Source organism: Schistocerca americana, chromosome 5 (assembly GCF_021461395.2).
Source record: "Schistocerca americana isolate TAMUIC-IGC-003095 chromosome 5, iqSchAmer2.1, whole genome shotgun sequence".
NCBI classification, from domain to species: domain Eukaryota; kingdom Metazoa; phylum Arthropoda; class Insecta; order Orthoptera; family Acrididae; genus Schistocerca; species Schistocerca americana.
The window spans coordinates 344,084,182-344,111,230 of NC_060123.1; the positions used below are offsets into that span (position 1 = coordinate 344,084,182).

The 27,049-nt window shown below is 42.4% G+C and overlaps 1 protein-coding gene across 1 annotated transcript in view; it reads left to right on the top strand.

The window, feature by feature from the left end:
- LOC124616366 (NADPH oxidase 5) overlaps positions 1-27,049 on the top strand; it is a 450,136-nt gene that overhangs the window by 175,642 nt on the left and 247,445 nt on the right. The window contains exon 3 of the mRNA XM_047144676.1: positions 14,105-14,216. Within this exon, the coding sequence (XP_047000632.1) occupies positions 14,105-14,216 (112 nt within the window). The remainder of the gene's footprint in view (positions 1-14,104; positions 14,217-27,049) is intronic.

Consider the following 27,049-nt stretch of genomic DNA (forward strand, 5'->3'; position numbering starts at 1 on the left):
ATCGAACAAGGGGTTTATCGCTGCGGCGAGATTTTCTCACGAAATCTCAATCACTAACTTCTTTCTCCGATTGCGAAAATATTTTGTTGGCGCCACCCTGCATAAGAAGAAATCATCATCGTATTAAAATAAGAGAAATCATAGCTTGCACGGTAAGATTTAAGATTCGTTTCTCCCGCGCGCTGTTCGAGAGTGAAATGGCAGAGAAATAGGTTGAAGGTGGTTCATCGAACAAACGCCTGCCAGGCACTTTATTGTGGAGTCATGTAGATGTAAAAACCAAATTTATGCAATCAGTGGATGCCGAACATTCAAGACAGACAAATTATAAAAAGAGGAAGAAATTGATATTAAGGAGAGAGAGAGAAAAGTAATACAACTACTTCTCAAAGAAAATGCGCAGCGTAAAGTATGTATGATCCTGGTCTTTCGTCGTGTAGAGAGGTATTCGTGTTACAACACGCATCCTCACTCAGTAGCTGTTCTACCCGTTAGTACATTCTTACGAGCACACTCGAATAAAACCTTGTAACGGAAACGTTTAGGAACCCAGTTAGACTTTCCTTCAATAGAGTCTGCTTCGAAAGAAAATATGACGACTAAGTAGTTTCCTCTACATAAATCTACGTAACTACTATTTTCCTGTTGCAGGCAAATATTTATTTTAGTAACAGATCTACAGTCGTAGGACACGCCATAATCGCCTTGTATGATCAGAAGCCAAGGTAACCGAACCGTTCCATCCCATATTTCCAGAAGGATATGTCGTAATTTGAAGTAATAAATGTGCTCATTCTGGGATGGAGAAAGAAGTTTAAAACGTTATCCGGCTGCAAAAACTGGTGACAGTTGACAAGCTGTGAAAGCTGGGGACTTTTAACAAGATACGCAACGCTCAGAGGCAATGCAAATACGATCGTAGATATAATGAAATCCATTGAACAAGAGAAGAAGAATAAGATAAAATTTTTAGCTGCTTATTTAGATTTAATACCTTTTTTAACAACTGTCCGTCGCAAGCTGCCTTCATTCAGTAATATCGTTGCCGCTCATACATATATCTATATATTGACATACAGGGTGGCAATTATTGAACTACATGAAAGAAACGTTAATTAGTTACAAACTACAGCATGCACACACTTTATTCAACATTTAAACGTCACTGCAGATATTCGGATTTAGGTTATGACACGTTCGATATGCCTGCCATCATTGACGATGATGTGGCGCAGACGAATAGTAAAATTCTGCCCGACCCGCTGAAGTGTCGGAATATCGACGCTGTCGATGACCTCCTTAATGGCTCTTTTGAGCTTGGCAATGGTTTTGAGGTTATTGCTGTACACCTTGTCTTTAATATAGCCCCGCAAAAAGGAGTCGCATGTGTTCAGATCCGGAGAATATGGCGACCAATCGAGGCCCATGCCAGTGGCCTCTGGGTACCCCAGAGACGGAATGCTGTCCCTAAAGTGCTCATCCAGGACATCTGACACACTCCTGCTTCGATGGTGTCGAGCTCCGTCTTGCAAGAACCACATCTTGTCGAAACCAGGATCACTTTGGATAATGGGGATGAAATCATCTTCCAAAACCTTCACGTACCAAACGGCAGTCACTGTACCATCAAGGAATATCGCACCGATTATTCCATGATTGAACGTCGTACATCACACAGTCACTCGATGAAGGTGAAGAGACTTCTTGATCGCGAAATACGCTTTCACAGTCCCTCAAATGAGCCACTTTTGCTTATTGACGAACCAATCCAAATGAAAGTGCGCTTCGTCGCTAAACCAAACAATATTGCGCATACTAATTTCCATGATGGCCCGCGGCCAACCGTGCAATTTGAACGTTCTAACTAAAACCGTTCAGAGGGCTTACAGTCCATCAGTGCTATATGGTGCTTCTCAGCTTACATACAATATCTCTTTTGGCGAGTGCCGGCCATTGTGGCCGAGCGGTTCTAGGCGCTGCAGTCTGGAACCGCGCGACCGCTACGGTCGCAGGTTCGAATCCTGCCTCGGGCATGGATGTGTGTGATGTCCTTAGGTTATTTCTAAGTTCTAGGGGACTGATGATCTCAGAAGTTAAGTCCCATAGTGCTCAGAGCCATTTGAACTTTTTTTTTTTTTTTTTTTTTTTTTTGGCAAGTAGGACATGAAAGTCGATAATTTTGCTCATCTGCACCATTTGCATTCACGTTTAACGAATTGAACAACTATTAAAATTATATTAATTATTACTACAGAAAATACTCCATGTCTGATGAAAAATTACAACAGGCACGCTAGGCAATAAGTTCAAAATGAAAACCTTAAAAAAAAAATGTGCGTGTACAACAGAATTTAAACTTCAAAATCTTGATATGACAAAAATGAATATAGAAAAAAGTCACACCCTTAAAATGAGAGCCTGCAAAAGGGTTCATTAGTCTTCAGTACTCAGGCTTCAACTAAAGCACTTAAGTACGATTAAAACAGATGTACAGCTCACATATGGCATGCACTGCCAAAAAGTTGCACCGTAACAATTGACACCCAGTGCATATGCTCGCTGCGGTAAAATATGATGTATGCAGCACCAACCAAAGAGGTTTTTATTTGTTAATTTTTTTAACACGTGACAGGTGTAGGACATTAAAGAGACAAATTACCCTATAGCACCCTTGAAGCAAATTTGTGGCCATTGGCGGGAATCTGTAGGCATACCAGGTGTGCCCACTTGCAAGTTTCCTTGTAACCCAATACTTGATCAAGGCAATACAGTCGGCCGGGAACAAAAGCCCAGACTACCATGATAGGCCTGACCAAATGCTATAATCAGAAAGTGTGAGCATAGACTCCCTTAAACACTATTTAGAAAAATCAACCAAATTAAAATCCACGGAACATCGCTGGTTAGAACGCAGTAACAGTGCAGTGCAGCCATAGCACATTATAGTTTCAGAACAGTCTAAAGTCTCAGTAACTATTGTGTAAGGAAGGCTGTGGGTTGCCATGGTACGAAAATATAAGATTTGCTGAATGCCATAACAAGAAATGGGGAGAACAATATAAAACTGAGAGGAGTGGTAGCAGCGATAACTGACAGTCAAGAAAAAGAAGAAGAAAACTAGAAAAAAAGGAAGTTTATGGTATAGACAGTTTTTAGTCTTTCAGAAATCAGCTGAGTTTATGTAGTCAACTGATTGCTCTTTGTTTCCAAGATAGAGAGCAAATTTCAGTGCTTCGTTTTTCGTATTAACGAAAATAAAGAACTTAATTTTTCTCACAATATTTGCTACAAATGAGGATAACGATGTATTAGGTACTTGTATAAGAATTGTGATGCTCTTCTCTAGTAACAGCGAAGAGAGTTGCAGATAAAATCTACATTGCAATTCACAATATGCAATGGAATCGGTGTACGGCCGCTATTCATCAGGACGGAGAAGAGCCCCTGTATGTTTTGTTTGGTGTACCATGTGGAATCTTGCTTTAAAAAACCGTACTGGAAAAGAGATCCGGTAGCTTTTGAGTACAGCGTTGGTGGTATCCCGCTGAATGTAACAGGATAAGAAATATAAGGCTGCGTGTTGAGCCACAGGGAAATTTTCTGCTTTCCATTAACCAGTCGAATCGGAAGTGGTTGGACAGATAAATTGGATGCATTTCCCCACCACGCCCTCCAGCATGGCTTGAGGGATATTTACGTCGACGTAGAAAAGAAGTTTATGCATATTACTCATAAGTCTCTGACTGAGTTGGCAAACAAAGATAAATAAGTTATTAAGAAATTAATACGGTTAATGAATCATGCTTGCTTTAGAGTTCTCAACAGTATTTGAGGTCGGTTTTGTGACCCGTGGCGACGAACCGCAGTGGAAACGCACGTGCGTTTGCGGCCACGGATGGCAGTACACGCTTGCCTCGCCACTCAAGTTTTTTTACGCGGCGTCCCGCCGAAGGGAACTCCAGCGCAAATCGTCCCACCTCGAGGAAAAACGGTGCACCGCCGCGGCCAATTAATAGCTCCCCTGGCGCAGCTGGCGAAAGAGCCGCTCCGTCCTGCCTCGCTATCCGACGGGGACCTCTACACAAATTGACTTTAATTAGACACATTTCCAACAGTGATAAAATCTGCCTCACAATCATCCTTGAGGCCTGTAGCCAGCCGTAGCTGCTGTCAGATAACACACTGAGTAACTTTCATCGTAACATGTCTCATTCACTATTCACAATCACTTAATCAATCTCATTGGAAGTTTATGATACTTACCGTCTTTCATCTAAAGTTTTCCGCCGATTATTTCCTCATCTTGCAAAACTCTCTTTATACGGTTTTGCTTTGACTTTCACTACCAATGAAAGCCAAATTACAAAACCAAATAGTTGTGTCTCTTATTATTACAAAAAAGAACATAATTTCATTTTTCTTAATTACTCCTCAAGGTAGAGTTAATTTAATAATACATGCTCACGCAATGCTTAAAAAAATCGGAAACAGTTATAGGCTATCAGTGATCACATAAGTCAGTCGCAGGAAGCGTTCTCGCAAGTATTTGCACCAATAGATCACCTGAACAGACCTTCTTTTTCCTTCAACTTTTATAGTCCTGTCCTCCTCAGTTGCGTGTAATATTACGGTATATTAATAATTTTTACTTATGGACCGTCTGACAGCAACTGAATAAAACACAATTTTAGTGCCATACGCGTTTCGCCTTTATTTTCTGCAAGGCATCATCAGTGGCCTGAAATATGTACATATGTTAGCTATTTTATTTACATTTTTGTCATTGTGCCTGTAAGTTATAAACAGTTCCGGTGGTTGGTATTTCCTATTAAGTAGTAATGTTTTGAACTCTACTTACAGGTTGCGTGGACAATTTCCTACAATTTTTTTTTCCTATCTCTCGAAAAAAGTCATGGACTGTTAGTGTTTTCATACTGGCGTTGCGGTCATTAGGAGCGAAGAAAATGCTTGGATTAAACGTAGAAAGATCCCATAATTCGCTGAAAGCTGTTGCTGGCAACCGTTATAAATCTAAATCAAAATTTATAGCTGGGAATTTCAATTCTCCGGATCCAATGTCTTAATATTTGTTTGCTGTGGTATTTCTCCAATCTGTCAATGAAATTTGGTGTGACCTGTTGTGTTGTGTTTATATTATTGTAGAGTGGGTATGTAGAAGGTTCAAATGGTTCAAATGGCTCTGAGCACTAATGGACTTAACATCTGAGGTCTTCAGTCCCCTAGAACTTAGAACTACTTAAACCTAATTAACCTAAGGACATCACACACATCCACGCCCGAGGCAGGATTCGAACCTGCGACCGTAGCGGTCGCGCGGTTCCAGACTGAAGCGCCTAGATCCGCTCGGCCACACCGGCCAGCCATGTAGAAGGAAGAAAGTGGATGACATACAGCACATAGCATATGCCTTCCAAATAGCGGCACATAAGAAGTTCGTTTCTCCATCAAACATACGCACATTCTGCTGATGAAGAATTGCACGTCTCCTTCGAGTCAGTGCAAAGTTTGCGACCAAAGTTGCAGCTATGGATATTACGGAGAAATGTTCCTGCTGAGACTGGATGAGGAAAAGAACTTGCAGCAACACGTATTTGGAGAGAAAGCTAAATGAACGAATGAATACTGACTACAATTGCACAAATATAAAAGAAACAGACAACAAGATGTCAGGAGCAAATAATTAGAAGAGACTAAACTGATGTGCTCTCTGGTTGGTTCTCTAGTTCACTTCCACTACACAGTCGGTTTCTTCAGTTATTAACTACAGTAATTCAAAACATCTCGATTTTCTGTTCGATAACTTAACTGCATCTGGTAAATTACTTAAAACAAATGCATACACATATGGTATAGTTTACATCAAATTGAAAATGTATAGTTAAATAAGTTTAAGTGAGTTTAAGTACGTTTGAGGACGACTGAAGTTGTAGTGTTATACGGAGCATTTGAGAAAACATTTCATTATTTTCGGGTTTGCATATGCTCTCACTGTTTCGAAACAGTTGAAATCCTTCAGACAAAATTTGTACGTGCGGTGAATAAGAAATAGCAATGTCGTATTCCGATCACAAGGAAGTAAGTCATGGATATACGAGGGTCATCCAGCAGGTAGATTATGTTTTGGCATTAAAATAGAGAAAAAATGTATAGATAAAACGATGTTTCATTCATTTGGTTGGTCGGTTGATTTGGGGGAGGAGACCAAACAGCGAGGTCATCGGTCCCATCGGATTGGGGAACTATGGGGAAGGAAGTCGGTCGCGTCCTGTCAAAGAAATCATCCCAGCATTTACCTAAACGATTTAGGGAAATCACGGAAAATCTTAATCAGGATGGCCGGTCACGGGTTTGAACCGTCGTCCTCCCGAATGCAAGTCGAGTGTGTGCTACCCACTGCGCCAACTCGCTCGGTTTTATTCATTTGCAAGCGACACTTAAATACTACTTTTCAACATAGTCTACACACAAATTTAAACACTTATCATAGCGGCAAACAAACTTTGAAATTCATTTCATAAAATTCTGCCGCCTGAGACTTCAACCAGTTAGTCACGTTCTCCCGCAGTTCCGCGTCGTCGTCAGAGTACCGCATTGCGAACCAGTCTTCAACGCTGGAAACAGGAGGTGGTCACTGGATGCAAGATCCGGGATGTCCGGCGGATGAGGAAACACCTCCCACTTAAAAGCATCGAATGCTTCCCGAGAGTGATTTGCCGTGTGTGATCGAGCGTTGTCGTGCAAGAGCAACTTTTCTAAGGTCAACTTCCCTCTAGGCTCATTCTGAATTGCTCTTCTTAAGTTTTCCAGAGTTTGAATATACCTCGCCTCGTTTATTGTTCTGCCGCGCTCAAAAAATCCCAAAAAGCAGTCACCATAATGTTTTTTTCCCAGAGTATGTTCGCAAACTTTTTTTTGGTCTTTCGGAGGGATTTTTGTGTGCCACTCCATATACTGTAATTTCGTTTCCCAGGTCACATGTTTGACCAAAATCTCGTCTCCAGTTACGATTTCATCAAATAACGAGTCGCCATATTTTTCATAAGAGTCCAGAAATGTCAATGATGCAGCCACACACGCTCATTCTTGCGGTTTTCTGTGAATATTTTTGATACCCATCTTGCACAAAATCTGTGATAGCCTAGCTTCTGTGCAACGATCTGATGCAATAAACTTCGTGAAATTAGCGACAAACTAAACGAGAGCTTCGTCGTTGTGAATCGGAGGTTTTCTTGAATCTTCTCATGACTTTTGCGACCAGTCAATCAGTCACAATGTGAATCTTCTCATGACTTTTGAAACCAGTTCATCAGTCACAATGCTTGGTCGTCTACCCACCTCTTCATCTGGTGGACTCCACCTTCAGTGATTATGTTGTTTCCGTGCACGTTGCCCAAAAATTTCAATCGGTTTATAGTCTTTTGCGATCAGAAACCTTATTACTGACCGCAGTTCACAACTCGTGGGATTTTCAGTTGAGGCACACATTTTTATTGTGAAATGAGTGGAAACGACACGAATCTCACGCTGGCACAACGAATGCCGACTGAACGGACAAACGCTCAGACAAACAATATGGCCGTTCTAACCCCGCTATTGTTGCTGCAGGCGAAAATGTAATCTTCTTTCGGGAGAGCCCTGGCAGATTAAGTTTCAAACATTTCCGCCGTCCGATGTGGCCGAGCGGTTCTAGGTGCTTCAGCCCGGGACCACGCTGCTGCTAAGGTCGGAGGTTCGAATCCTGCCTCGGGCATGGATGTGTGTGATGTCCTTTGGTTGGTTAGGTTTAAGTCGTTCTAAGTCTAGGGGACTGATGACCTCAGATGTTAAGTCCCATAGTGCTTAGAGCCATTTGAACTATTTTTTCCAAACATTTCCGGTGTCTTTCATGAAATGACTGCACGAGGAAAGTCATTGTCAATCCTCGCGAAGAAGAGAAAAACAAAATCGTTAAAATGATGTGCCGTCTGTTGTTTAAGATGTTGTGCGAGATGAATCTTGTACAGATACAGTTTCAGAATGTTTCGAAGCACCTTTAGAATAGTGAGATAAAGTGAAGCGGTTAAGAAACTCGATTCGGAGCGAAGGTTCAAAAAGCCGTGCAACAGTTCTGATTCAGCCACCGTCTCCCAGCCATATCCTACACCATCTCATTAACAACGCACTCAGCTACAAAAACAAGAACCACTTCAATTTTCTCCCGTAAACCTGAGTCCCAACACCCCATTGTAACACCCTCCTCATTATCAGTTTTTTTATCATGTAGATACACAATGCATGTAAATTGTTTTTAAACAGTAGCTGTAACTCAGTAGATAGGACGTTCCCAATAGCGGGAATGTAAAAGACTAATAAATAAAAACGTCTTAATTTTTCGTTGTTTTTTCTTCTGTATAACTCAAAGCGAATGCTAGAATGATTAGTTAAAATCTAGCTTTGGTCTGTCCCCTATCGCTTTCTTATCGAATTGGAACTTAAGCTCCTTTTTTTATGAACTCGACGTTCAAAGAACGTTATGATCCAACCTTTCTTCCACACAGCGGCCTTAGGAATGTTCACCTGTCATGACACAACTGTCGCATTGCTTTATGCCTGACAATAGCATTCAGCCTTTTCCGCCTTAGCAAACCCTGCTAACTCAGTCAGCTATGGTGTAACAGGCCTCCCGCTTCTATGCCTTCCGTTAGCTGTAGCGACAGTTTGAACATGCGCTGTAGTGATGCTCAATTATAATATGTGACAAGTAACTCCCTGTGTTATTGTCTAAACCCGAGTTGAGTCTTCAAGAACGCACAGTTACTGGTAATGAGGCTATCTGTAACTGTGGACACAGATTGTCTAGCACAGCAGTTACTGATTCTATTGATCATGAAGACCTTGAAACTACAGTGTAAGTTGATAAGAGGACAGTCCGTGAAAGGAAAGGTTTCGAGTTCGGGTTTCAATCTGACACACAGTTTTATTCTGCCAAGAATCTCCAACACAGAGCACACTCCGCTGCAGAGTTAACGATTCGTTCAGCAATGTGAACATTATTCTTGCGGAGTTTAAAGTCTCTATCTTACTGTTGTTTAAGAACTGGAAGTTTAATTAAAATTATCTCTATTCATACATTTCTCATTAAAAGTTGGTATTTGGAGATCGGCAAACAGCTGTCTGCGAAATGATCAATAATTTTTCTTCTGTTGTATGACGCCAACGGCCTTACCGCAGTGGTAACACCGGTTCCCGTCAGATCCTCGAAGTTAAGCGCTGTCGGGCTAGGCTAGCACTTGTATGCGTGACCATCCAGTCTGCCGAGCGCTATTGGCAATCGGGGTGCACTCAGACCTTGTATGGCAAGCTGAGGAGATACTTGATTGAGAAGTAGCGGCTCCGGTCTCGTAAACTGACATACGGCCGTGAGAGCGGTGTGCTGACCACATGGCCCTCTATCCGCATCCAGTGACGCCTGTGTGTGAGGATGACACGGCGGCCGGTCGGTACCGTTGGGCCTTCCCATGCATGTTGGGACGGAGAGTTTTCTTTTTTTTTGTGTGTGTGACCGCCAGTAACGAACGTGTTGACATGATATGAACCAAAATTAAATAGAGAGTGGAGATTTTCTCTGCGTCTTGTTCACAGCATCGGAAGGGCTTAACAATAACATATGATGCTGTAGCCGAAATGACCGAGACATTGTCGTACATTTTACAGCGTTTTGTTTCTTATTTGAAACATTCAATTTACTATTCATATACCAGTTATCGTAAATGCAAAAGACATGTGGTAAAATACTAGAACTATTCGCAAACTACTGTTAACAGCATGTCATCTTTACTTTCCACAATGAAGCCATGAATGATCCCTTCCCATCATAGGTAACATTTCTGACACCTAGTCAACTTAGCATTAACGGTTTATAAAATAATGATTTTTACATTTTAAGACGGGAAGGCCATTCTTAAAATTTGCCAAGGGCAGATTTAAAGTTAACATGGATAGTAACAATTCTGAGCCTTAACAGTATGTAGTTATTTCTCCTTTTCTCTCAAAAATCTTTTAATTAGTTCGACCATGACTACACCTATGGCCCTACGGCACAGATTTAAATCTATGCTACGTATTCAGTGCTAGTCAATCCTTTCTCCAATCTGTTTTCTCTACGACTACCTTCATGATAGAATTGACTAGTTTTGACTGTCCACTCAAGTCCATTTCCTCGCTCCTTACTGGTTTTTCAACAAGATTGGTGAAGTACATTTGATATATGTTTGATGCAAGATTAAGACTTATACAATGATCCTGTAATATGGGTACAAGTTTTTTATTGTTCGCCTGATCGAGAGCTCAACTAACATCCTTGGAAACTGGTCAGAGGCCGCTGATGTGCGTTAAAGAAAATGCTTACGGAGGGTGAGGTACTAACTATTGCCACCAAGAATAACTCCGAAAGTGTGATAGTTTGAAAAGTTTGTGGGACAAAAGTTGCATGGGACAACAGGGACCATAATATAACGTTGGTTTTTCGTTGCTAGGTGGGGTCGCTTCAGAGATATGAAGATTAACTTTTTTTTAGTGGGATGCAATAGTTTGGTACTGATTTTATGATAGCGGCTATCGAGACGAATCCAGTGATATGTGTAACAGTAAGGTCCTTGAAGGTCAACGAAGGTCACAAAGGTGACATGAACGTCCATTTACAGAAGGTGTTCGAAGTGATGATCATTGGTATCAATGCAGTGCTGTAATCTTCTTATCATGTATTGAGTGGTATTCCTCATCACTTCGGCACTTATCGAAGCACATGGTCTGACAATTCTCTCTCGCATATCTTCAGGTGTAGTTGGAACGTCTTTATAAAAATGTCTTTTACGATTCCCTACAAGAAAAGATTCAGAAGAGTCAAGTCTGGTGAACGAGCCAGCTACGATACATCTCCTCCGCGTGCAGTCCAACGATTTGGGAATCGTCTCCGCAACTCATTTCTAGCCATCAGTCCGCACCCGGTAGCTGAGTGGTCAGCGCGACGGACTGTCAATCCTAAGGGCCCGGGTTCGATTCCCGGCTGGGTCGGAGATTTTCTCCGCTCAGGGACTGGGTGTTGTGTTGGCCTAATCATCATCATTTTATCCCCATCGACGCGCAAGTCGCCGAAGTGGCGTCAAATCGAAAGACTTGCACCAGGCGAGCGGTCTACCCGACGGGAGGCCCTCGTCACACGCCATATATATATCTAGCCATCAGTGAAACTTGTGCCAGACACCCATCGTGTTAATACCACTTTTTGTTCCTTGTTCCTAAAGATATTTCTTCCAATAACAGACCTAATGTTTGTTACAGGAATGTAGTGTACTTCCTACCGTTAAGATTTCCTTCGATGAAATAGGGGCCTATAATTCTGTCCTCCAGAATCCCACACCATACATTATACGTTCACCGACCACGGGTTTTGGTATACAACTTGTCGCAGCAAACATGCTTTTTCAGTTGCTCAGTAATGCATGTTATGCAAATTAACATTTCCAGGGTTCGCGAATGTAGCCTCGTCAGTAAATAAAATCAAATTAATAAATGGGTCATTCCTCTGAATCTGAAGTTGAGATCATCGGCAGAATTCAATGCGACGCATACAACCCGTACCAGTTAATTCTTGGTGGACACTGATATGGTAAGGATGATATTCATGGCGATGCAGAACACGAACAACACTACTCTGTCAGATTCCCTTGCGATTTGACGCGAACTAATACTAGGATCTCGAACCACAGTGGCAATAGTACCTGTTTCCGTTTCTTCGTTAGTAACTTTCCTTTGCCGGATATGTTTCCGATGCGTTAAAGATTCAGTTGTTCTCAATTTATCATACACATATTTAAATGTACGACGCGTAGGATGAGTACGTTGAGGAAATCTTTCAGCGTATAAGTCTCTAATTCTCACTGAATTTCGTTGACATTCTCCGTAAATGAGAAGCATATCGACTTGTTCTTCGAAGGAATACATAATTCACATTCGCTTGATTCGACGATACTAGTCTTACCGTTCCTATTAGTGTTGTATTGCGAAACCGTCGAATGGTGTTTACACGTCAATGGCACGTTAGATGGATACGCCGTATTCGACGAATATTAACGATTTGCACGATATACGAGAAAGAAATATCAGAGCACGTGCTTCGATAAGTGCCGATGTGATAAGGAATACCACTCAATCCATGAAAAGAAGATTTCAGCACTGCATTGATACCAATCGCCATCACTTCGAACACCTTTTGTAAATGGAAGTTCATGCCGCCTTTGTGACCTTCGTTCACCTTCAAAGACCTTATGGTTACACATCATTGGATTCGTCTCGATAGCTGCTAACAGAAAATGAGTACCAAACTATAGCATCCCATTTAAAAAAGCAATAGTGACCTGTATATCTCTGAGGCGACCCGACGTAACAACAAAAGACCAACATCATATTATGGCCCCCGTTGTCCCATGCAACATTTGTCCCACAAACTTTTCAGCTCCTATCATACTTTCGGAGCTTTTCTTGGTGGCAATAGTAGTGACTCACCCTGTACACTAGAATTAAATGTGTAATGATGACTTTCTGTGTTTTATATTGTTGCGTGAAAGAATTCCGGATAATAGCTCTGTCAATGCTGGTAGCAGTGCTCAATAATTTTTGAAGTACACGCATGGAAAAAAAAAAAAATTTCACCAACTCGGTCTTCACAACACCATTCATGCGCGCCAGAAATATATAAATGTCTATAATAGTATCATCCTGTGCATATTTTAGATATAAAATGGAAATTTGGCTACACTGGAAACACATGTACAACACTATCTTCATTCAGTACGACGTGCAGTGTGTAATGGTTAGAAGGTTGGGTTCATCTGACGACGTTAAAGGTTCGATTGCGAGAATACGCTTACCTGTTCTCATTTGTTAATTTTAATCTGTGTGCCATGGAAACTGGATTCTAAATCTTCGTACAGCAATTACCGCAGTTTTGCTACAAAAACACTTGTAGTTACTTAGTAAAGAATGGTTCAAATGGCTCTGAGCACTATGGGACTTAACGTCTGAGGTCATCAATCCCCTAGAACTTAGAACTACTTAAACCTAACTAACCTAAGGACATCACACACATCAATGCCCGAGGCAGGATTCGAACCTGCGACCGTAGCGGTCGCGCGGTTCCAGACTGAAGCGCCTAGAACCGCTCGGCCACATAATACTGACAGTATATCCGTTTCTATTCCGCATTTTGTCTTTGTGCATTTACTCTGCACTCTCACCACGCACTGTACTCCTCTGTGTTTTCAGTCCATTGTCAGCATCTGCTCCGTCCATTTTCAGTTGCACCCTTAACCTCAAAGCAAAAAAGAGCCAACTCAACTCACTTCCTTAAGTAACAACAAATACGAATTTGAAAGTAAATATCAATCTCTGCATCTCGAGTATTCTAACTAAGCAATCTACAATTTCTGCTAACTGATTTGTTGCATGAAGATACTTCTCGTGCATGTTATTACGCTGTTATAAAGTTTTCATTGTTTAAAATCCATTTTCTACCGAAAATGTGCATAGGGCGAAATTTTTGTACTGATAGTGTGTCAGAAAGAGGACTGTGACGTCCGAGAGGACAATTTTTTCTGTATTCTTCTGACAATGACGTTAATAGCACTGAACCTGAAACTAGCAGGCACGAGAGGCTGCAATGAGGTCGTGTCTCCCTGCCGCCATTGCAGTGCCAGTAACGGCCTCACTGCAGACAAGACGCGCAACGAGGGAAAGGTGCCATTAGCTTACTCGCGTGGGGTCAGTTTTAGCCTAGAACGTGGGGTTTTTGCTCGGTCGCAGCTTGGCGAACCCGCACTAAACGAGTTCCCTTCGCCACTTTACACGCCTGGCCGAGCGTAGGACATTGAGGGCAGGCAGGCCTTCTAGAGGAGCGATACGATATGCCCATATGTAGCGAGCGCGCCGCGCGGCGGCTGAAGCCGCGCCGGCCTCCGGTAGGCGGCGCCTGCTGCGGCGGCCGTGGCGCGGACCGCCTCAGTGCGTGGCGTGTTGTGACCGGTGCCTTGTGTTGTCTGTCCGGCAGGGACGAGAAGCAGATAGACTTCGCCGAGCAGCTGGAGAGCGTCGCCTTCGTGCTGTGCGCCGAGGACCCCGTCACGCAGGACAAGTTCTGCCAGATATTCAGAGCCAAGGGGGTAAGTACCACGCCTGCCTGCTATTTAACTATGTTTTGTCAGTGTGTGACCAGCATTCACTGCCTGCAGAACACATTACAAATGTTAATCGACGACAGTAGTATTGCACTTAGGAGCGAGGGCGCTTCAGTCGGCTTAGCGTCTTGATATTTTACGAGACCTCTCTGAACCACTCAGTAGTATACGCACAACTATCTTGCAATAATTCACAGTGCGATGCGTTTTCCTTAGACACTATGGTACTTGTTTACTGTAACGTACACTCGTGAGTAATTTCCAAGAACGTATGCCTATCGAAGCCGCGGTCTCCAAACGATAGATATCTAACGTGGGATTCTAAATCGATCACGCGACTGTGGTGTCTGATGTTATGAGCATGTTTATAGTGGTCACTACATCAACGACAAAAGAGCGTTAATGAAATAGGAATTACAAAGGAAACGACTTACCTCACTCGTCGTCGACGTTGTCGTCGTCAGAAAATCCATTTGATGTGTATGCTACGGGAAGCATTCCCTTTTAGCTGTAACCTGGGTAGACTCTGCCAATGTCAATCCAATGCGTGGGTAGTGTCACATTTCCGACAAAAATTCAAAAAATTTTCTACATTGCACAAGCATGGAATTACATTCTTCCAAGTGAGGCAATCGGCCGAATAAACGTCTACAATACCAGACATGCCACTCACTATCTCCATAAATCGTTTGTTTTCCTAGCATCTCACAAATAATTTATCATAACGCCCGCCATACGTCGCGTGATCGATTTAGAATTACACGTTCGATATCTATCGTTTGGAACCCGCCGCTTCGATAGGCAAACACTCTTGGAACTTACCCAGTTGTCTTTCCGAAAAGGGCCACGGGAGACCAGGAGCAATAATGTCGTGGTACAGTAATACATCTGCATGAACAGAAGCATCTACGCACCTGTCTTTAAAACATAGGCTGTGAACAGTGGTGTGGGATCAGATTCCGATCAGGCTGTATTGGTCTAAGCTTTGGCTAACAGTTCGGTAGTACTCAACGTTCCACATCCCACTCCGAATTTGCCTTAGATTATGTACCGTATATGTGCAGTAATACTCGTCGGATCACTGGCGTTCCAACTATCTTTCTAGTTACCGCAGAAGCAAACTCTTTCACCCATTTTTGTAGGGGGGCAAGTAAACCTATTCACTGATTGTTGGAAGCATTTGGGGTGGGGAGAAGGGAAAGGGGGAGGGAAGCCAACCTATTCCCTATTTTCGTCTAAGGTGAGACATACGTGTTTCAGAAAAACCGTTAGGCTAACATGTATGTCAATGGTGTGACGTTTAGGCAGTCAGTACCATCTTCCTTTGCAAAGAGTAACTATTGACTTAATATCAAAATTCGTAAATTTGAACTGAATATTATAGGTCCTGCTGTTTCGAAATCTTATTCCCTTAATTTTCTTGAAAGTCATCACATAGGTGGGAAGCCATTAGCCCTACTTTCCCCTGAGGCTGCTTACGAACAGAAATTCAGCGTTGAGTGGCCCTAAGCTCCAACGATCAGAAGTTCAGATATACGGTAGACAACAATAACAGTCGGCCACTGACACACCTCTTGCTGCTGCTGCTGCTGCTGCTGCTGCTCTTATTATTATTTTTATTATTATATTCTACTGTTGGTGTTTTTGTTGTTTTTTCTGTTACTTTAGATTTTAGAAACACTGTGTATCAAATCTTAATGGAAAAAAAGAAAATCCTAATGTCATTCGTTTCTTTTTAAAACTCTAGAACTTTTATATACAACTTCCGAAAGTAGCTCTCCTGTCCGTAACGCATGAAACAAACTCTCTCATGATATGCATAAGATTTTTCCAGCCCTGCCTTGATTAAGATGAACATGGAGTATCTGGGTGAGACTCGACTGTGTCTTTGATTTGAGGCAAGATTTAGGGCCCTGAATGACCTCTCATAGGATGCTGACGACAGAGTGATTAGGCGAATAACATCCTGAAACAATTCTTTAACCATATCACGATCAGTAATCAGTTGCCTTCCAATAGGGGAAACATGGTTCTCAGCATTCCGAGCTGTGCATCACAGGTTTACTAGTTAGTCTGTTGTTTGTGTATTAAGAGCAGCTGTTCAGACGTCATATAGACGGAGGATTTATTTGGGACGACGCACCAAATATTTCTTAAAAGATGGAATAAAAGCTTTAGACCGTCGTGGTTGAACCTTCGATCAGTCTCATTCAGAAAGAGATCAAGAATTCTAAACACACCTTTCATAAATCTGCGTTCAGAAGAACCCGTCGAGAATAGACAATGTTATAGCGTGTTTGTCTCGCTGGTATTTTTCTTGGTCATGATATATTTGAGTCTTTCAGATTTTGGTTCATAGAACAATGTTTGGCTTTCTCTAGCAGCTTATCAAACACTTCTGCAGATCTAAAAATAGCAAGAGCTGCTTAGAGAGCGTTTACAGAACGTTTCACTCCAACTACATTAGAATTTATATTCTACTCGTATAAAGATCTGGCCACTTCTTCGCGTAGTCCAAATCCTTCAATAGCGATTGTCATGTGAAAAGTAGCTCACACTTTTTGAGTTGGTCGGCGTAGCCCCGCAGGAGTGACAGTCTGTCGTCTCTAATTGAGCTCTAGGCATTCAGTATTTCTTCTAATGTTTGCCGAGACCGGTCATAGCTTTCCCTGAAATGTTTCAAAGGGATTAACCCCTTCAGGTCATTGGGTCTGAAAGGTTGGTATCATCTGTTAAACTTTCAGATTTGGATTAATCTCGTTGACTCCAGATGGTTGCAAATATATACATATGTTTTTCTCTTTTTGTGGAGCCTAGCATTAAATTTGCGACGTCTTACACAGTTGCCAAGACATCGCAGAATGGATCACAGCTTCTGTAAAGTTCATATAGTGCAAGATCCAAACAATAATTACTGCAGCAGATGTAACAGCTCTTTGGCTGGTCTGGAAGGATTTTTCACACCATACCATCGAAACTATGGGCACGTAGAAACTCAGTTCATAGAGAAAGTCTTAGATGTGTTCGTTGCCTGCGTTTCTGCTCTAGAGGCCGGCGGACTGTAAACACACACAGTAACTTCTTTTACTTCGAGTGTCCCAAGGTTGACGCAACGTACACAAAGTTTAATTCGCTCCTTGCCAGCCACGTCCGTCGTCGAATCTCCCATAATTCCGTAAAGTGGTGAATTTTTTATTTGTTGCACAATGTCTTATGCAAATCATAATTCTAATGTTTCGTTGTGTATCCTAGTGCCGGAAGTTCTGACACCTCTTTCTTCCCCTCCTCGAGACGTGTGAAGAGGTTTCATGAGCTCTCAGTGTATTTGCTATTCGTTCTAACAACCTATGTAAACCGATACTCACTAATAAAGCGGTTCTAGTTTTCACCTAATTGCCTAGCGATGTCGAGTCCATTTGCCGATAACAGGTGTACTATTTCACGTTGCTGAATGATTGTAACAGGCTCTCGATGAAAAAGATCCATATTATTTATTTTTTCTGTAGCTTTTTACTGTTTACGGAAACCCTTTTAAAAATAGCTATGCCTTTGGTCTTTTATTTCTCACTATGTGGATAGAACTAATGTTACTCCAGGTAGACGCAGAAGAGAATAAAGGTCATGGTTATGGACAATATTAGTCAATAGAGGTATATACCAATATTGTCAAACTCGTATAAAAACTGTGAAGTGAATTGCCATAAACTGATTTTTTTAGCTGTAATGTACTTTTCATCAGGAACAGCAAAAGCTAACATTCTGAAATTTTGCATAGTTCTTAAGAATTACTTCTTGAATAATCGTGTGTAGCACTTTCCCGTTATCTTGTCTCTTGGTAAAATTCTCCTTTAAAATTAGAGAAAAATAGAGCAGTCAAGAGTAACACAAAACTGAAAATTAATTTCAAATCAACTATGACCTTAAACAAAAATCTGTTCCACAAGTTTTATTAGCCTCTTACGCAGCTGTAAACTGTGAAATTCCAGTTGTATTGCAGTTTACGAGAAAAGAAACAATGTTAATTAAAAATTCAAATCCCTAAAAAATGTATGTCGATGAGCATTTTCAAACAGAAGTTGCGCAGAATCTGAAGTATTCTGTTGTACATAAGTCTCACTATTTTAGCTGTAATATTTTTGAGAGATACATACGTTTAAGTACAATGATGCATTTTGCTCTACGTCTGTTCTTAAAGGATGGATAATGCAAGGAAAAAGTCAGTTCAATCATGTAGCTTTAGTATCCGAAGGGTGCCGTCCTACTATAAGGAATAGTGATGTATATATGAATCTAACTGGTAGGTAAGCACACCTTTGAGAGATATGAAATATAAAAATGCAGCAGTGAAAAGTGTGGCATCTGTGGCTGGAATAGCTAACATTACTACCAAAAATAGTAAGAAACTGCATAGTCTGTCTTGCAATACGGACCATTCTAAGACGACGTCGAGAGTGCCCACGCCAACTGCGCTGCGTGGCCATAAAGGGGATGCAAAAGATTGTTTTACTTCCTGTTATACAGAAAGTATGAATGGACAATTTGTAATTTATTTACTATAGTGATAAATTACATTTGCTCTGTACGTGTGTTCGTATCGATAGTTCATTAAAGTGCTACTTTGAAGAGTATATATTTATTACATTCAATACAAAATAATAAAATGGGTTTGGAAAAAGCATTGCAGGTAGATGGTTTTTACGGACGGGGCGGTAAAAGGAGATGAAACAACTTCCAAAAATATAGCTTGTAGTGTGGTAAGGGGGGAGCATGGAGGAGAAAGGGATGGGGTGAGATGGAGGCAGCATTCGTAGTCCTCCCAGGATTGGCGCGGTCTAAGAAGCGAGTGATGGTGTGTGTGTGTGTGTGTGTGTGTGTGTGTGTGTGTGTGTGTGTGTGTGTGTGTGTGTGTTTACTGCAGTGGATACCTTCAACCTCATTCGGCAGGGCTCTTTCATCCTTTCATCTACGCTCATCTCACGTACATGGAAGGGATTGTCACACATTGCCAAATTTAGTTTCATGAAGTCTCTCTATTGGTATTTCAAATTTATCGTATTTACATTAAAGTCAACTTCTATTTTATTTTATTTTCTTAGCGTGTACATTACTAAATGGACATAACGGACGGTCCTCACTTATACAAGTGTAATGACAGAAGCAATTATATGACGTAGTCACTTTGCCGTCTGGAAACAAATTTCATGTTCGCTTCCGATTCTTTTCATTAATCTATCGCAGCTGACGTAATGGGAAAAAAACCTATAGGACAACTTGACTACTCAGTGCGAAACTGCAGGCTCAGACAGCACGCCGCGCAGAGACATACGTCAGTTCGGCAGCCTGGTACTCCGACTCCGGGGACAGGCTACCTTGTCTAACCTTTATTCAGTATTTTGCCTTTCATTTTTAAATTTATTCTGTCGTACTTAAACTGTTTCCTCGTGCCTCACATTTATAGTATACACCTATTACTATGTAAATTCTGGTCGTTATTATTTATTGCTGAGAGATTGCTACGCAGAACAGGCTTTTTATAGGAGTGTTTTGATTAAGGTTCTTTTTTGTTTTTGAAAAGCAGATTAGGAAGTGGGACTTACGTCACAATACTAAGAGACTCTAATTCATATGACAAGCATCTCTTGTCATCCACTTCATTTATCATTCATGAAGTGGTAAACGTATTTTCAGAAATGGCGATGGATTTGCACAACGGATGCTAAGCAGTATAAGAGAGATTCTGGATGACGATGACTGAAACGAGTTATTCTTTCCAGGTTTCCACATGAAATTATTCTGGTCTCAGATTCATAGCTATTTGTCAGTGTGATACTTCTACCTTAATCAATCGTAAAGTTTAGAGACTGAATATAGCTTTCTGACAACAACAAGCACTAAATAGGCTAGGCTTTACTTCATGTTATCCTTCATCATTTTAACATTTACTTCACAGCGAGCACTTGGGACAACATTTCTTATGACCGTAGATTGTATTTGAAAGTATCTGGAAACATTCTATGTCAATCTTCACAAACTATGTCCTCAGTGTTTCACGAAAGTATTAAAGACTGTTCCCTAAACGAAGCTCTGATAATTATTCTCTTATGCCCCCCACCCACTTTTGGTATAAAATCCCATAAAATGATCAGTTCTGATCGTTTCTATGAAGTTTAAACGAGGAAAGAGCCAAACAAACTATAATTGTCATAAATTTTTCGTTTCTCTCTGCTAGTCCACCATATAATGAAGAAGCGAATGCATTTTCTGTGGCTACTCCTTCCCTGAAGCCCAATTGCCAATCTGATAGCAAATAATGTGTATTGAAACGTGCCACTACTCTCGTATACACTGCTTACTCAAAAAGTTTCGAAAATCCTACTACCAAAACAACTGGCCACTAACTGTCCACTCCAAGGGTCTCACGGTTCTTTCGTGAGTTCGTGCTGGCGCCCACGGGGCAACGAATTATTGCAGCTCATTATTCCTTTCTTCCCGGTGCCCCTCCCTCCCCATCCTCGTTCCTTCCCCACTGCCCTCTCCTTCCACTCTCTCGGTATTCTTACTTATGTCGACCTGGTTATCCACCCGGTTTCTTGTATTTCTTACTGTTTTGTTCCCCTTGCATTTTCTTTTTCATCCTTATTCTTTGGCGTTCTTGGTCACCTTTGGTGTTCGAGCTACAATGCTAAATTTTCTGTCTGTAGTGTGAGCCTCTGTGGAAGAACTCCCTCCTTAGCGTTTACGGCGTGGATTCCTCTCCTCTCTTCCTCCCCCGCCATAGCCCCCCTCCGCCCTGCTAGGTTAGCAGCACGTATAGCCCGTCCCTGTGGTGGGGCTCCTGTACTCATCTCGCTGAGCCCCCTGTGACAACACAAGGATCACACTTCTGATACCTGAGCTGTTGCCTCCTTATGTATGCTCAGGATTGGTTGCTTGTTATTCTGAAGCATCGGAACACAGGCAGGGGCCATTGTACCACACAGCCCTTAGTGGTCTGGGTGGCGCCCATGTGGAGGGGGTGGTAAGAGGCGGATGCTTTGCATATGAAACATATTAAGCTCCAAAAATCTAGCTTCTTTTCTATGGCCATCTCTTCAAGTGGCAACAGATCAATGAATCCTGCTTCTTGTGACCCTGTGGCCTTCCATTCCCTGGCTAAACCCCGAGAGGAGAGCCAGGCTCGCCGACTTGGGGTGAAACACTTTCCCTGTTACCTGGTCTGTACTAGGACGAAGACATGTTTGGCGAAATGGAGACTCTTAGTAATATGGGGTTGAGTTCCCTACTGACCAAAACTTGAGCTGCCCAGTCTGCAGCTCTTCATGCTTGTGATCATCTTGGCGACGTCCCAGTGTCCATTACACCTCACCAATCTTCGAATATGGTCCAGGAAGCCATTTTTCATAGGGGCTTCATTCTTCAAAATGATGAACTCTGGACCAATCGGGAGATGACAGGGTACTCATTTCGATCATCACGTGCAGAATGGTCGTAGGGACAATCGCACCAGTAATGGTGCCTTTATTCTGGCATTCGAAGGAGATACCCTCCCAGATAAGGTTAAGGTGATGTGTTGTTGTTGCCATGTGAAGCCGTATGACCCAGCACCTAAGAGATATTCTCAGTGCTTGCATTTCGAGCACATAACCTCCCAATGTATGGCAGACCCTCTGTGGTGACTGTGGATACCCACTCCTATGTTCCACCACTCAGGTGAGTTATCGGTCATGATTGTCACTCCACGTCCACCAGTTGCCCAGCTTGTAGGAAGAAAAGATAAGAGAATGAGTCGCTGGATCGTTTGTCTTACACTGGGGCTTGTCATAAATTTCACCGATTTCATACTGTGTCAATGACTTCTACTTTTGCCTTTGTTACACCCTTTCCTCCTCCTCCATTTTCCTTAGCACAATCCCATCCCCTTCTCCTCTCCCCATTCCCTACAGTTTCCAAGTCCTCTCTTCTACGTGCCACTCTCCTCCCCAGCCAAAAAAGTACCACCCTTCTTTGGCGCCTGGCAGTGGTGGGGCTCCATCCCGGGGGCTCCAGCTCAATTTGGATACCCATGTCATGGTTTTTCAATGGAACTGTAATGGATACTACTCACATCCCACAGTTGCGATCCCTTATTGCGTTTTCCTTGGCAGCTTGTGTTCTCTTTAAATCTCATTTTACTGATGCTCAGTCACTGACCTTTCGTGGGTTCCATGCCTTCTGTCAGAACAAGGTCGGCCCTTTGAGGGCTTCCGGTGGCGTTTGCGCTCTGGTCCATATGGATATTGTTAGTACATGGATCCCACTTCTTACCCAACTGGAAGCATTTGCTGTCCAGGTCCTCTTGCACTCTGTGGTCAGTTTGCAATCTCTATCTCCCTCCTGACAGTCCACCAGCATTGCTGCCGTAACTGCTCTCCTTTAGCTACCCTCCTTCCCTCCCCACTCCTTGGATTTTAATGCCCATCGCCCTCTGTGGGGTAGCGCTTTCTCGTCTGGTCTGGAGCGCCTCATTCACCAATTTCTGGTAGACTATTACCTGTGCCCTCTTAATGATGGTTTCCCTTCTCATTTTAGTGCTACATATGGCACTCTCTCTACTACTAATCTCTCGCTCTCCTTATTTCCCTTGCCCGCATCTCGTGGTCGTGCGGTAGCGTTCTCGCTTCCCACGCCCGGGTTCCCGGGTTCGATTCCCGGCGGGGTCAGGGATTTTCTCTGCCTCGTGATGGCTGGGTGTTGTGTGCTGTCCTTAGGTTAGTTAGGCTTAAGTAGTTCTAAGTTCTGGGGGACTGATGACCATAGATGTTAAGTCCCATAGTGCTCAGAGCCATTTTGAACCATTTTGAACCTTATTTCCCTCCCTCCTTCCTTCTTACACTTGTCGCCTTACTATGACCCGTGTGATAGTTACTGTTTCCCATTGATTTTCTCGATCCATTTCCGCCTACCGGTAATCAGGTTACCTGACTGGGCTTTTCATCATCCTGACTGGCCTCTATATTCCTCCCTGCTCGTCTTTCTACCTTCTTTGTCGAGTTATATTGATGATGTCGCCCATGATCTGTCAGATAACATAATTTCCGCTGCCGGCATTGCCGGCCCTGTTCGACGTCGGCCAGATCCACGGTACAGCACGGCCATTGGCACGCTATCCGTGATTATCGTCACGCCTTGCAACGTCTTAAGTGACACGCGTCCTCTGCCAGTCTTATTACTTTTAAATGTCTTCGTGCTAAAGCCCGTTGCTTAAACAGATAAAATGGGTGTATTGGGAACACTTGGTATCCTCTCTAGGTTCTTCTGTCACCCTCCAAGATTGCGAGCGGCAGTTCTCTATTCTGGGTCTTGCCCTTCCAGGTGGCTTTTGAACCGATCCATCAGCTCTCGCGGAACACCTTGGGGCCTATTTTCTGACTACTTCAGCCTTCTATCCAGCTGCCTTCCTGCTTCGAAAACAGTGGACTAAAGCTTCCCGCTTATATTTTATCCCTTGTCAAGCGGAATCCTATAATGAACATTTCACTGAATGGGAGCTTCTTCTGGTCCTCTCTTCTTCCCACAACACAGCTCCTGAGCCTGATTCAAAAGCCAATTGCTTCAACACCTCAGTATTCCTCAACAATATCTCCTCCAGGTGCTTAACCGTATTTAGCTCCAAGGCATTCCCCCCTCTCGCCCATGTTGTTGCACCTTCCAATTCCAAGACAGAACTGACATGCCACACTAGAAGAAAGCGTGGGAAATCTCCAGGCGGTAATTCAGTATTCTCAGTTACAGGCCTATAACCTGCTAATCTACATCCTCGATGTCTTGGAAAGGATAAGAAGGTGCATATTGGAGTGTTGGTCAAAGACCATGGCAACGAATTAAGCTTCCGGGAGGCTTACGGAACAAATGACGGAAGAATGTCATTGTTTACACACAGTGCAAAAGGATACCTTCTAAGAGTGCCCCCGTCATAGCTGATTGCAAATGGCAACGTATGCATATCTCTCCCTTGTAAACAAGCTTCTAAATGCTCTATGGCAAAACATGCATTATAAGAATGCAAAATAATCACACGCCCAATGTGACGAGTAGAGGTCTTCCACAGTGGTCAGTTTTATCCATGATACTACTTAATAGTCAGGATGCCATGACGCAACACCTTCAAATCAATGCGTAAGCCCTCTAAAAGGGTTGAATGAAAAGTAATGCCTCACCTTTAATTGGCTTTGGACGGTACTATTTGAATAAATCAAACGCAGAAATAATCCTTAGAATGTGATCTTTAACTACCAATATCCACTTTTCCAGATAATCACCAGCCAATTGGATACATTTCTGCCAACGATGAACGCCGGCTGCTGTGGCCGAGCGGTTCTAGGCGCTTCAATTCGGAACCGCGCTGCTGCTACGGTCGCAGGTTCGAATCCTGCCTTGGGCATGGATGCGTGTGATGTCCTTTGTCCTTGGGTTAGTTAGGTTTAAGTAGTTCTAAGTCTAGGGGACTGATGACCTCAGATGTTAAGTCCCATAGTGCTCAGAGCCATTTGAACCATTCTTGAACGTTCACGCCTCAACACAGAACCTGGAGGATGGAGGCTTGTCCACTCTGTAGACGGATAGGTTGTTGCAGATCTATCTACAGATAAGTATTGGTGCAGGCAGAAGTTTTTGGGAGCTCACTGTTCAGCACACACTGTTGAATATTGAGCTCCGCAGTAGACGGCCCCATCATCATCATCATCATCATCATATACGACTACAATGGGCACGAGGTCATCGATACTAGACTACAGAAACCTGAAACCTAATTAGATGAGTCACGTTTGTTACACCAGCTCGATAGTCATGCACGGGGACCTGTGGCATTAATCAAAGGTACCTGAACATTACTGGGGACGACCTACGAAAATTAACGTTGGAGGTCTTTCCCGACGGCAATGACATCTTCTAGCAGGATAATTATCCATGTAACAAGGCGAAAAATGTACTACATCGGTTGAGGAACATAGGTGAACTCACGGTGATGTCTTTGCCACCAAATTTGCCCGGTGGAATTATCCAGAAGTAGTGGAAGAGCTTTCATACAAATATACACTTAAATCCCCGTGCGTTGTTAGTGTGATGACTATCCATGTTTAAGGATCTTCAATAACAGACTGCAGCTCTCTGAGTTCAAACTATTCCCGCTGAGTACATAACGCGAAGTGAGACACATCCACCATATCTTATTAGATTGCATATATAGGCATTATTACATAAATCCTCTCCTGCGAAATCTGTTAGCACTGCGCGTCCTCTAGTGACTTAAGTAATGGTTCTGTCTGAGAAGAACTGGAATATAGGAGTATAGTAGATATTCTAAAAAATGGCTCTGAGCACAATGGGACTCAACATCTGAGATCATCAGTCCCCTATAACTTAGAACTACTTCAACCTAAGTAACCTAAGGACATCACACATATCCATACCCAAGGCAGGATTCGAACCTGCGACCGTAGTGGTCGCGCGGTTCCAGACTGAAGCGCCTAGAACCGTTCAGCCACACCGGCCGGCATAGATATTATACTGCCTTATTTTAATCAACTCAGAAAGTTACATTTAATAGCCAAACGTATTAAATATGTGGGGAAGTTGATAATTTTTGAACAATTAGTTGCCATTTCATTTCTAGAGACCCATTTAGCATTGACATAAGAAATGCTATCAATGCTACATCATGATAGTGAATGTGTGAGGTTACGTTAAAGTTTTCCCTCTCTGTTTTAAATTTAAAACTGTCTATATGTACTCAAGCTTCAGTAATCCGTCAACGCTTACTACCGTTGTGGAAGAGAACGTAGGTTTGCAAAACATCTTGCAATACTCTTTCAGTTGTTCTTTCAACAGAAACAGTATTACCAATGAATCGAGGTTTGAATAAATCCTCATACGCTTTTTTTCTGTTCCGCATTCCATAAGAGAATTAGAATATATGTCGGATATTCCAAATGGAGAGAAGCTTTATTAACATTATGAAAACTTGCCTACTTTTCAACATCATTTGAGGACTTGAGAGTTCATGATCCGACAAAACGGTGCGAGTGCTGTTGCAGATGTAAATTTAAAAGCTTATCGGGTTCGAGCTAATAAATGCAATCACTTATCCACTTAGAGCCCTCTGGATCCTCCGAAATTAAAAACTACTACACACTAAGGTTATAGAAATTGTAAATACTGCCTTCACTTAAGTTAACGAAATTTCTCGAAATAAAAAGCGTGTGGCGTCTCGCAGACCAAATTTGTGAATCTGTGAGTTAATATGTCAGTTGAGAGAGCAACGGAAATGGCGCATGTGCAAAGTTGGAGAAGGGCCGAGAGCTGTACTTCACGGGAATGATTAGGTTTATTGCAGAATATATTACAATGGTAACGTTTCCAGGAGGAGAGGCAAACATTTCAGTTCTAAAAACACAGTTGTAGCCTACTCCATTCCCAGAAATAATGGTCAGAAGCCCAGAGACATGGAAAAGTCCAGATTTGAAGATTATAAATTTCTTGGAGTACACTGCATTACATGCGGTAAGTGTAGTTCATGGTATATCGGTCAGACCCGTATAATCTTCAGATACTGCATCGAGAAGGTAAAGGTAATACACTTAATATTATGAAAGAAACGGAATTTTATCGCTTATTAAAAAAAATTCGTGAAGCAATACTTAATGTACAGACGGATTTACCCATAGAAACCTTTTGGCTAATCTTGAGAGCTTAAATTAGTTGTTCATTGGTTACTACAAGTATATTCTTTAAGCATGGCCTTCAGAGGTCAGTATATCCACCCCCATCCTTGTTGAAGT